The sequence below is a fragment of the Pteronotus mesoamericanus genome, unplaced genomic scaffold (genome assembly GCF_021234165.1).
Source record: "Pteronotus mesoamericanus isolate MK-2021 breed Mesoamerican mustached bat unplaced genomic scaffold, CSHL_Meso_final contig_82, whole genome shotgun sequence".
Taxonomy (NCBI): domain Eukaryota; kingdom Metazoa; phylum Chordata; class Mammalia; order Chiroptera; family Mormoopidae; genus Pteronotus; species Pteronotus mesoamericanus.
Window position 1 is genome coordinate 14,692,728 of NW_026555265.1, and position 13,443 is coordinate 14,706,170.

Here is a 13,443-nt window from a genome sequence, read left to right on the forward strand (position 1 = left end):
TCTATCTCTCTCTTATATAAAAATAATGGAGAAAGAGTTTAAATAAACATATTACATATAATCAAACCATAATCAGAATTTACCTTTTGAAGCGGGAGCTAGACGATTCTGACTTGGGATATTTATTCTTTCCCTTGACATCTGAAAAACTGGTTTCTCCACTACATCTAGATCCTACCATTTCAAAAAAAAAAAAAAGACAAATATACAAAATATTAGTAAATTCTTAGACTAGTAGTATCCTTCCTAAAACTCTGGTTGTCCAACTCAATAGTACACCTTTTTCTTGTTTCTGTTACTTTTTGTTGAATTACAACTTTCTAAATATCTTCATTCCTGTCTTGCAATTAGCCAGCTACTCTTACTTGTTTCCTATTCTACTATTTTCTCACTAAAAAGTATCTTCAATTTTTTTGTACCCATCCTATCCCTGTAAGTCATCCAACCAATCCCTAAACTGGCTGAATTTCCTGCTGTACCAAGGCAGCTGACAGCTAGTGGGAAAAAATGAACAATAAATAGATATTATAAATTTATATTTTCAGGTCTCAGCTGTCACCCTGCATCACTTAGCAAATCTTTTATGTACCACATAGTCTTCCTGCTCACTCACCAGAAAGATCTACATTGGATCCTCTGCCTAGATTCTTAACTCTCTCTACTTCCAGCAGATGACCTGCTTTACTTTACAAAGAAAATCAGTTCTGGCTGGTGTGGTGTGGTGGACTGAGCCCTGGCCTGCAAACCAAGGGGTCACTGGTAGGGGCATACGCCTGGGTTGAGGGCCAGGTCCCCAGTTAAGGGCGCACAAGAGGCAATCACACATTTATGTTTCTCTCTTCCCCTCTGTCGAAAGATAAATCAATAAAATCTTAAAAAAAGAAAAAAAGAAAGAAAACCAGTTGCCATCTTCTATAAACTCCCAATTCTTCTACCTTTTTATTCCCTCAATTATCTACATTTTCCGTGAACCATACTTTCCTTCTAATGATAACTCACCTGCTTATTCTCTTGATCTCATTTCCTCTCATTGCCCTACAAATTATTCTTTCCATTGCATCCAAAATCTTCCTATTCATAGATTTTTCTTAAACTAAAAAACAGACCCAAAAACGCCCTCAATTCTGCATCCCTTTCCAACTATTTTTTCTATTTCTCTCTCCTCGCTCAAACATATAAAAGTACAAATAGCACACAGTTGTATTTCCAATTCTTCATCTACTATTCTTATCTCAAAATACTTTATCTGTTTTGCTCTAACCAATTTTCAGAAATTAATTTTCTGAAGTGATTGCTAAATCCAGGCATATAACTTCCTAAGTCCAGAGATCTCTTTATTTCCCTTCTGACTTCAGAATTTGTTTCTAACTTACCTTTCTTTCCTTGTCTGCTGCTATCTACGCACATTACATTATAAATACCATAAATTCCTCTGAGCTGCCAGAACAAAATATGCTCTACAGTTTGGGCTTTTCTTTTGCTTTATTGCTGTCTTTCACAGGATATTTTTCTCACCAGAAATGCTCTTCTTCAGTTCTCTGCTTGTTGTACTAACACCCCATTCCATCATCATCTCCTTGATGGAATTTTCCCTGACGACCAATACTCATGAAATTCTTTAGAAAAAGAGATCTGAAGTTTTTGTATAATACTAAGCCAGAACTGGAATTACATAATTAAATTAGAAAAATCTCAATAACAGGGTAATATTCAAAATTAAAGTTTACCTTTGATTAGTTCATCTGTATTTCCACTGGTATTGTTTCCTCCAAGTTTCATAGATTCATCATTAACATTACATTCCTGGATGAAAAGGCATTTATTTCTTACACAGTACTGCTGTCAGTTTTAAATAAGCTTAAAAGCACCCTATTTTATATTGCTTTACTTTACATAATAAAGACTATTTAAATTCTTACCCCATCCTAGAACAAAGCAAGGAGTACATTAAGTAAAAAGGAAAACTACACAAATTGATTACAATTTTTTTCACGGTATTTCAAAAAAGAAAACTAGTTGGTCTTTACCTTTCAAAAGGAATACAAAAAGCAGACGTCAGTTATTAGTGGCATATCAGTTACTATGAGAAACATTCATAAAATGGGAGTTACTTTAGAATTAAAAGGAATTCTCAGACTACAAACTTTCAAAACAAGAGTCTCTACAGTAAATAGTTCTTTAATGAGGCTGCCATTGCCTGTCAACCTGACCCTTTCCTTTTCCCTTCATGTGTACCCTTTTGATTCAAAATGCATCAAATGTATATACCAGAGTACAAAAGCTTCTATGAAAGCAAAACTTTGTACTTCTTCATGAAAATATTTTTAACTGAGTCTAGTAAGGAAGGATTCTTCTTATTTCTATTTCTTGACTTTATTCTGTAGGTAGAAATGACAAATAAAATGGGGTTTAATTATATTAATTCTTGCAGTTTAAAAAGGAAGGTAGGTGATGTTGTCATACTGTAAATTAAAACCTTAGTGTGGAGAGGAGAATTGGTAGGCAGAAGTACACGTAATGTTTGCTGAAAATTAGGGCTCATAAAAGATATGATTTTAGTTAAAAAAAAAAAACACCAGAATTTTAAACATCTTATAAAATCCCATTAGTTAAGATTTACTAAAAATATGACTGAAAGAAGATCCATTTCCTTCTAACGTTATGAAAAAAATCCAAAATGTAACATTTTTAGAGATATGTAAGTAGAAGAGTTACTTTAGATAATTTTTTAAAGCATAACTCCAAGGAACTAATGTAAAAAATGTTTTTCAACCTTCAATAATTGGTAAACCCATTTATATTAAACTATGCAAAAATGATCTAAAAGTTTACCCACAAATAAAAGATGTCTTTTACATTATTCTTTTTATATTAAATAATTTTATTTAGTAAGCTTTTCCTCCACAGGCTTCAAAGATAAACTTTCTACAAAGTACAACCTTTACAATCATATTACACTCTCCCATGAAATTTAAATCAATGACATTTTACTATGTAACCTTGGAATATCTAAATTCAAGTTCTAGAATTTTTTTTGCAATAAATTCTAAGCTAGAAATCACATTTTCAGCCTCAGTTTCAATTAATGTGTAGCAAACTATCCTAAAACCTTCCAACTACACAACACCTTAAATGTATGCATGGATAATCTTGGGAGAAAAAGGGAAAGCCTTATTGATAATAGATAATATAATAGATAAGATTTAAATTGATAATTGACTCTTCAGCTATAAGTAGTCTTAGGTGCTATTCTTCTGTTTTAATAACCAAATGCAAAAAAACAGGACATAAAGCACTGGACTTATTCAAGGTAGAAAACTGAATCTCAGACATTAAAACAGAGTTAAACTCCCAGTAAAACTACAACAAAGGAAATGCAACTAAGTGCAGAAATTAATAAATTAGAATCTCAATAAGCAGTGGCAGGAAACTGATGTGCAGCCTCTTCGAAATCTAAAAAAATTAGAAGTCTAAAAACTACATTTTTGTACAGCTCTTTTGTTTATTTATTTCCTACTTTAAATTCTTTGCATTTTCAGCTCAGAACAAAACATATTGCTTTATTTTAAATGACATTTATTTTCCCCATAAAACAAATTCAGTTTAATTCTTAGTACATATAAATATACTAAGCATATATACTATATATATAAATAAATTAAATATCAAAAGTCACCTATATTCTCAGAAGGACATAATTATCACCACTAACATATTGGCACATACAGTGTGTAACTACACTTAGACATACATAAGTAAGTAGTATTTACAAAATGAGGACTCAAACACACTATACACAGATTTGTACCTGGCCCTGCTCCGCCAGCACCTGCTTTTTTTAACTTAAAAATATTACGGAAGTATTCTCCAAAAGCAGAATTTTGTATTTTTGCATAACAGTATTAAATTGTACAGCTATATTATAATTTACGTGTTACCTTACTGAGAAGTGTTTCTTTATTTAAAATAATGGGGGGGGGGGCGGACTTGTACTTTTACAGGAATAAATACATTCCTGATAACTTCTTTAGGTAGTTTCTTTAAAATGGCATTATTGAGTTTACGATTATAAACACTTTCATGACTCTTGATACATATTACCAAAATGCATGAATGTGGTACCAACTTTCACTCTTATCAGCTACGTATGAGAGAGGTCATGCACAACATCTCTGAAAACGTTGGATATTATCAATTTTTTGGCAATTATTTTCAATGACAAAATTAAAAGGTTTAACACTAAACAAAAAACCTCAGAGAAAACATTCATTAACACTTTACCTTCTTCAGTTGATTTTTTTTAATTCTTTCAACAGGAAGAGGTTTGCCATCATGGAAGTTGGTAAGAATTACAGCAATGGCTGTAAGAGTCTTGCCCTTTATGTTTTAAAAAGACAAATGGTCAGACTCTGAAACCCAGTTGACTAGAGTACATTCCAAAACAATTTTAAAATCAGTTGAGCAAATATCAAATAGCATTTAAAACCACAGAAGTGTACTATTATATGAAACAATATACATATTAATAAAAAGTGTTTCATTAAGAAATACTTCCCCATACTGCATTATTAGGAATTATTAAATGAGTTACTATAAAAAAAATGGGTGAAGGAGGGCAAAGGGGGACAAATTGAGACAACTGTAATAGAATAAACATGATTTAAAATAAAAATTAAAAAATAAAATGAAATACTATCAACATCTCTGGGAAATGTCATTTTATTTAATGACTGCTGTTGTAAGATTTTACATTTAACCCTGAACTAATACCTTTATCATGAAACTACAACTTCTGCTTGCTATATAACTCAAAGCTAATTTAAAATTATTAGTAATTCGAGTATACATATGAGGTTAATCACTTTATTAAATTCATTTAAAGGTAACTGCAACACTTAAAAACTATAACTTATCTATAAAGCATAAAGAACATGATATATCTTGTACATTTCTCTTAAATGAAAACAATGTAATTTTTCATTATTCTCCAAAGCTGAGTTTATAATTAGCCACACAGAAATAAATCTGATAATTTTAAAGCAGTGTAAAGAAGCAATTTTCAAAGTGTGGGTCCATAGAACCCTTTCAGGAGTTATGTACAATCAAAACTATTTTCATAATATTTCTAAGACCTTACTTGTGTTAACATCTGTAGTAATGCCACAAAAAAGCAATAGTGGGCAAAACTGCTAGTGCTTTAGCATAAAACGAAGCAGGTGACACTACTTTCTAATAGCGGTATTGTATTAACTGCCACATACAGTAAAAAAAATTAAATGCCAGTTTCACTTTATGAATGTTAAAAATGTTCTTGATGAAGCAGTACACATTAATTTTGTTAAATCTTGCCTCTTAAGTACACACCTTTTAAATATTCTGTAATAAGATAGAAAGTACACATAAAATACTTCTAATACCAAAATATGAGGGTTATCTGGGGAAAAATTACTGTGCGATTAAGTTCAAGCTCAACTAATCACCATGCACCACCACAAATCATCACTTTTTCATGCATCACCGTTTTTTCTTGGAAGAATAACTGACAACTAGTTATTCATGACAGAGTGGCAGAAATTTTCTTGAATAATGAACAAAGTGAGGCTATCATCATCAAGGGAAACAACTAACAGCATCTGTTAATGATGAAATTTGAGCTTTCAAGCAAAAATTAGATTGTTGGAAAACTTGTACCCAATACTATGGAGCATAGGAGCTTCTGAAAATGTAAGTGCCTAGTAAGATTAGTAGTATTACCAATGAATGTAAACTTTTGATATAATATAATGAAATGCATTGACATTTGACAAATCTGTGTAACTCAGTGAACCAATATTTTCCAAAAGGCCAATGTCTGCTGATAAAATCATGCATGGGTCAAATATCTATTCAATGTGTAAGCCACAAAGCCACACCAATGGATTTTAATGGAGCAGAGTGTAAAAAAATTCACCAACATGATCTTTAGGTTCCACATCATAACTACTAATCTTTAACAAACTAATACTTGTTTAATTTTGTTATTGTATCAAAGAAGAACATCTATAGTTATCTAAAACTCGTCCCTTTTCCAACTACATATCTGTATAAGGATTTTCTTTATATAATTTAACCAAAACATGATCACAACAGACTGAATAAAAAGCAGATAGGAAAATTCAGATGTCATCTATTAGCTCAGACACAATAGGTTTATAAAACTAATTGTCAATCTTCTAATCAAAATTGCTTTTGTTTTGGAATACATTTTACTTAAAAATATGCTATTCACATTAAAAAATTAGTTTATTAACTGTTATTTTAAATTAATAATTAAATTTTTTTGTTTACTAATACTATAAATATTTAGATATACTAATAGGTGTATTTATCTGTGTAATAGGTGTAGGCCACAAAAACAAAAGCTCTTTGGGCCCCTCAATAATTTTTAAGTGTGTAAAAGGTTACTGAGACAAAACAGTACACAAACTGTTGCTATAAGTAATCATAAATGTACATTTAATATTCTGCTATCACATTTGTGATATATTATAATTTTACATAACATTGTTGTCTTTCCTCTTAAAAAAAGAACTGAGAATCACATGCTTATATCATTACGCTAATTATCTTAATTGTATCTTAACTGAAGCAAAAAGAAAAAAAGAAAAAAAAGCTTACCATTATTTTAAGTGAAAACCATAGGAAAAAATGTGCTCTACACTGAAAGCAGCATCTGGTCCCTTACTGGCACCAACATATTCCTATCTCTACCTACTTCAAAATTACTTTTCATAAAATAATTACAACAGAAAATTTTACTAACTCAAGAAAAAAATAATTACCAAACCCATGTCATCAGCTAAAATTCCTCCATGGACATTTTCTGGCCGATCCTTCTCAGAAAAATTTGTTATTGTGTTGTAGTATAAGTCATTTCGCTGCTCCCAGAATGGTGGAAGTTCTTTACTGTTTTCCCGAGAAATCATCCAAGCTAGAGCTTGTTTTTGATGTGGAAGCAGTGGTGTTTCAACAGCCTGTAAATAAAAAGAATGTCATAAATAGAGATACAATAAGCCTTTTCTTCCCACCCACCCCCAAATCTGGAAAACAGCTGATCCTGTGATAAAAATGTACAGATTAACACCATACTTTTAAATTCCAAATAGTTTTCAGTCTCATAAATTCAAAATAGTTTTAAATAGAAAATATTGGCTCAGTACCTCAGCTGGTTCCATTTCATGTGTTTTATCATCTTCCTTTAAATCTTCAAACAATTTGTCAAATTCTGTTTTAAGCTGCAGTAAATAGCAACAAGAAACATTATGAAACAAATCAATTAAAATAATTACACTTAACTCAGAGAATTCAAATCATTTAATTAACTATGAAAGTGGAATAACAAAAAGTACCTAAATTGTTTGAAATACTACACTGCTCATTTAAGGCAGAATGAATAAGTGCTTTAGGTGTAAAAAGTAACTGTGTTACAGTCAGAAGAATACAGAATAAAGAGTTATAAATCCTGGGTTTCAGTAACAGCTCTGTCACAAATAAACCTATACATAATTTAGGACAAGACACATAACTTTTATGGCCTGTACTTTACAAAATCCTGTAAAATGACAGGAATGAACTAGATTTAAACTGTTTCTAAGGTTCCTTCTTTCATTGAAATTCTGTGGTTCTGTTACATAGTTGTACTCAAACTGTTTTAGTAGATCCTACCCAGGTACATTTGACTATTTTTTCAGCCAATGACTTTTTATTTATTAATACTGCAGTAAAAAATTTGCTGTGTGCTGTAAAATATTAGGATAATTTTAATTTTATGCCAATTTAGTTGGTTCTTTAAATCGATCTAGTCAAATTTTATAGCAATACAAATTTATAATTTGTGTTATAACTACTTTTGTAAATTAGCACATAAATAGATAGCAATAGCCCAGAAGAAATCAGGCCAAGTCTAAAACGTTAGGAGAGGTAACCTGAGGTTTACCCACCAGACATAAGATCAAGCCCTTCTAACCATGAGCAGAGAAAATACAGTAATTACAATTAAAATATAAAAGGCTATCACTGATCGGTAGAGACAAAACAAACGTTGATGTTATTTGTAGACTGAACTGCATTATTTTATTTTATATCCCTTTTTTTTCAAACTAACTCAGCATAACTGTACCCTGGATTACAAATTAGACAAGTAAGAGAGTAATGCCAAAGAATTGGAATTAATTTTTTTAGCGCTGCATTTTCAACCTTACTGAAAGGAGTAAGTTTCAAGTTTCAATTTTTTAAGCAATATTTGGACATTCTAAAAAAATCAAACAATACAAAAACATTGAAACATACTAAAACATCCCATTTATATACAGCAATGTATGAGTTTTAATGTATGTATGAAAGTGAGCCCATGGATATATTCCTTACCACTGCTTTCTTTTTACTTAAATGTTTACAATATACATCCTATTTATTCTACATGTTTCATAACTTAACAATGTATCTGAAGATCAATATGCCAGCATATACATACATATTTATCTTATTCTTTTAAACATCACTCTTCAACGCTTAAAAATCACTTTTAGATTACAAAATAAAAGAGAGGCACACCTGGCCCTAGCTGGTGCTGCTCAGTGGATTGAGTGCCAGCCTGTGAACTGAAAGGCTGCCAGTTTAATTCTCAGTCAGGGCACATGCCTGGATTGCAGGCCAAGTCCCCGACAGGAGGCCTTGTGAGAAGCAACCAATATCTCTCACACACTGATGTTTCTCTCCTTCTCTTTCGCCCTTCCCTCCCTTCCCCTCTCTCTGAAAGTAAATAAATAAAATCTTTTAAAAAAAAGAAAAAAGAAAAGAAAAGCACACCTGTTCAGTTGTCAGCTGGACTGCAGCATGAACTGGCATACTGTAACTTGGTCCAGCTCTTCCAGAGCCCCAACCACTTTCCAAACTGAATCCAAAAGCTGTAATTTGCAAAGTGAAAATAAAATCACCAAATGAAATAGACTAACTTGTAGTAAATAGCTTTTAAAACTCCATTAAAAATTCCTTTAATATATTTTAAAAGTTTTTTAAAAGCTAAATCCTGGCATTCGAAAAACATTAAAATAATTCCACATTGTTTGAACAAACACTTGCCAAATGAACAATTCTTTTTCATACCTTATTGCAAGATTCTTATTGTCCATAATTTAATTTATCAAAGAGAATGTTTATAGTCAGGATTTCCAGATATCATTAGGAGAAATGAGGGAAGGGACTATAGGACTTCCTTGTACATTTCAGTGTGTGCGTGTGCAACCACCTATGAATCTACAGTTTCAAAATAAAGAGCAAAAAAATTCCAGGATTTTCTTTTAAAAACTCCAAAATACAATTATAATGTTACAGTTAGAGCCTTCAGGGCAAATTAGTTTAGCCAACCAAACTCAAAGTATTACTTAAGAGAATAAATGTTTACATTTCCTACATTCTTACAATATCAAAAAAAATAGCAGGTTAAATCCTAAACTTACTTTTTGGCGCAGGACCCAATTTAAATCCATGTTTCTTCAATTGATCTAAAACTGCTTTCCTATTTTCTTCTTTTCCCCAAAGAGTCATATGCAGAGGCATGGTAAAAGTGTTGTTTGCACCAAAAGGAACTACCCTATTGTATTTAAGAAGGGAAAAAAGTTGGAAATTAAAAGTGTCATTTTTTACTCCCATGAAGAATCTGACTATTAAATACTCTAAGTGTTGCATTCAAATTTTGCATGAGGCAAAATAGGGGAGAACAAGTTGGGCAGACTATAAAGACAGAAAAATAACTAGGGATAAGATCAACAACAAGAGTGGTTTTTACAAACTGAGAAGACAGAACAAACTGAGAAGACAGAATAAAGCAGTGTTTAAATACAAGAATAGTCTATAATTAAGATTGTAAGAGAAGTTAAATAAGGAAGTCTGAGAAGTTAAGAGCTTTCATTAACAGAACCAGAAGGTAGCAATCCATTCTGAGAATGGGGAATGATTTGCAATAACTATTTCTGATCCTAGGATTTACCATAAGTTTCTTTTCAATATTTGAAAAACTTGATGAACTGAGAAAGAAGAAAACAAGTACACAAGTAAAGTGAGAAGACACTGCTGAACCTTTATTTTAAACTCACCTTTTCATATTCTAAACATTACACACTTAACCTGAGATCCCAAACACAAATGCCTAAAAGAAAAAAGGTATCTGAAGAGATTAGGAGTTTGAAAAATGAAGAGGTGGTAGAACTCGGAGTATGACTGGATAAAGCTACAGTTGCTACTAAGCAGCAGTCAACTGATAGGTGGAAATGAGAGATCAGAATCACCAGATCTTCTATTTGTCAAGAAAAATCTTCATAAATAATTTTTATATTTAGGGGGAAAATATGTATAAAATGTAGAATGTCCAAATATTCAAATACTGGGGGGAAATTTTTTTTTATTTGTAAACACTTTGTAGGCAAAATGAAACTCACTTACATCTAATGAGAGCAACCAGTTTTACAACCTCTGATTTAAATAAACACTTCCAAACTCTCAAATCTATGCACTAAAAGGTTTGGAGACATGGTATGAACTTCCTAATATTTAAACCAAAGTCTGTTTTTCTCTAAAATAATAATAATTTGGTAAGAAAGTGAGGAAATAGCTAGGGTAGTGGAGGTAGATGAGAAGTAAAACATTTACTAAACATGTACTAAGGGTATAGTGATAAAAGCTGTCACAGCCAAATATACAGACTCTTAACAAATTCAAAGATCACTACAATTCAAAATTATTAAATCTAAACTCTGAAGTACATTACCCTTCAACTTGTGCCAATTTGTTGTCCATAATGTAGGCCAAAGCTGCTGCAAGATCTTTCTTTACATGGCCAACCTGATTTCCATTCACATTGTTTACTTTAATTGCATTCTTATCATAGGGGTTATTAGGTTCTCGTTGTAATGCAACCATTTCATTATTATTAACCTAACAAAAATAATGAACAGATAATATTAGAAATAATAAACATGCAATAACAGTTTTCTTCACCATTATTTATCTGAGATTTCCATCCATTTTTTAATGCTTACTGATTAACACCGCATAAGAAATGTGTATTTTCTTGGACTCATATTTCTATATAAATATTAAAGAATATATTTTAATGGTTCTTTTATAATATTTTTCTAATTTATATTCATTGGGATGGTAACAAACCCTTGATATCTAAGAGACACAATCAAAATTAACAACAGATTCACACTATCTAAAATTTTCAACATCATAACTTCTGAAAACAAGTAATCTTTATTGAGTGCGGCCAAACATTATTCTAAATACATTGCATAGATCGACTTGGTAGGTTCTACTTATTATCCCCAGTTTACAGATGAAGACAGTAAAGCACAGAAAAGTTAATTAATGTGTCCAAGGTCATAAAGCTAGTAAGTAGAAAAACTAGGGTTTGAATCAAGGCCAGCTGGTTCCTAAGCTTGAATTCTTCAGACTCTGTAAGTAAAAAATGGGACTGGAATACGAAAATATATACAGATCTCAACTCATGCCATTCTAATTTCATTTGATTAAAAATTATCTGAGGGTGCCCCTACTGAAAAAGTCAAGAGTAAAACTTCAGAAAATTTTCTCCTCCATAAAAACAATGGAAAAACCAGCAAAAATTGTTAGAACCAACTTTTTCGGAACTCTGAAAACTAACGAAAGGACTGCAGAAACAAGAGGAGTGTTCATTCAAGAAAAACAGCAGAATATCTGTGCCCAGTCCCATCCCCTGCTCTCAGCTACATGATAGCCTTTAAAAGTAACAACCTGCTGGGATTCTTGGTGCCTAGCAGTAACCACAGTGCACAACAGAGCAGAATATTTCAAGACTTATTCTCAAATAACAGTCACTATTTGAGCTCTAAGCTCATGCAGTAGAAAAATCCCTTCTCCCTTGGGTGGGTTTATCAAAAATAATTATACAGGTAGTGGGTAACAGCTGAGGCAAAGAAAAAGCTGGGGAATAAGATGTCCAAAGGGGCTTTGAAAAGCTCGAACATATTCCTGGGACTCTAAAAGACCATGTGTAAGCATATGGCTGTATGCATGCCCAATGATATGCATGTGTTCAGGAAATACCAGAGAACTTCTGGCTGAACTTGAAGGTCTGAACAACCAGGAAATGAAGGCTAAGGCAGAGTAGTCAGTTGCCTGGCTGTGTGTTGAATGAGTGCCCCAAATGCACACTGATCCTCTCAGTAAAGACTGGCAGATTTACTGGTTCCAATGTAATCATTAGCTGACCAGCAAGCTAACCAAGTACAGCCATCAGTGCCCACATACAACAAGAAATAGTTTTTACAGAGTTAATTCACAAGTCACTAAACTTAAACAATTACCAAAATCAGCAACAAATAATCCTAGAGAGGAAAAAAAAATCTGATTTCTAAAATTGGCATATTATTTAAAATGGCCACTTCTCAACACCAACAAAAAAAATGAGACAGGCAAAGAAACAAGAAAATATGGTTCAGTCATAGAAAAAGTTGGTTCCCAAGAGAAAAATATCAACTTTTCCTAAGGAAAAACAGAAATGTGACCTACTATAAATTTTTTTTTAAATTTTTAACTTTAAATATCTTCAAAGACCTAAAGCAAACCACGTTTAAAGAACTAAAGGAAAGCATGACAACTATGTCTCCCCAAATAGAAATTCTGGAGTCAAAAGTACAATAACTAAAGTTAAATATTCACTAAAGAGGCTCAGCAGCAGATATGAGCAGAAAGAAGAATAAAGGTGAAGGTAGGTCAACTGAAACTATCCCCCCCTTTCCTAAAGTTTGATGTAATGACACTTCACTTTTACATTAAGACCTACATATTAGTACTCTACTTGTTTCCATTAATTGAAAGGTTTCTGAAAAAAATAGCACTTAGCTTTTGTTTTGCAGTGAGCTTTTATAGAGGTAGCACACACTCTGAGCAGCATGAGTGGCACCACCAAGTTCCTTCCCTGGGAAACTACACTCAGCATCTCTACATCAAGCCACCATAGATTTGAATTGTATCTGTGAGCATCTGTGCTTTATCTCAATTTAATTTGTGCATCATTAGCAAAGTGTGCCCTAAACCATCAGAAAAGCTTAAGAGAACTTGCCAGGTTGTTACATTTAGTGTAAAGCTGGACATAATTATGCATTTTGATGATGGTGAACAAAATGGACATTGTGTGTATGTTGAAGTTTGGGACTGGGAACACTAAAAAATTTTTCCATATAAATTAATCGTTATTGTTACTTTGTTTTAAGCCATTTCAGTTTACAAAATGTTTCATAGGAATGCTCTACTTTTGGATAACAGGGGAAACCTGTATAGAATCTGAAGAATAGTCACAGACTCTGAGGAACGGAAAGGAAAAAGAAAATGTAAAAACATGAACAGGCCTAGAGACCTTTGGGA

General features: G+C 32.2%; 1 protein-coding gene across 4 annotated transcripts in view; it reads right to left on the reverse strand.

Moving 5' to 3' along the window:
• The window catches only part of HLTF (helicase like transcription factor), a 48,947-nt gene that overhangs the window by 27,725 nt on the left and 7,779 nt on the right, over positions 1–13,443 (reverse strand). For all 4 annotated transcript variants that reach the window (XM_054585187.1, XM_054585184.1, XM_054585185.1 and 1 more), the window contains exons 3-10: positions 10,805–10,971; positions 9,498–9,631; positions 8,848–8,945; positions 7,200–7,274; positions 6,822–7,013; positions 4,282–4,377; positions 1,728–1,803; positions 84–174 (exon numbers count right to left, since the gene is read on the reverse strand). In XM_054585187.1, coding sequence (XP_054441162.1) covers positions 84–174; positions 1,728–1,803; positions 4,282–4,377; positions 6,822–7,013; positions 7,200–7,274; positions 8,848–8,945; positions 9,498–9,631; positions 10,805–10,971 — 929 coding nt within the window. The remainder of the gene's footprint in view (positions 1–83; positions 175–1,727; positions 1,804–4,281; positions 4,378–6,821; positions 7,014–7,199; positions 7,275–8,847; positions 8,946–9,497; positions 9,632–10,804; positions 10,972–13,443) is intronic.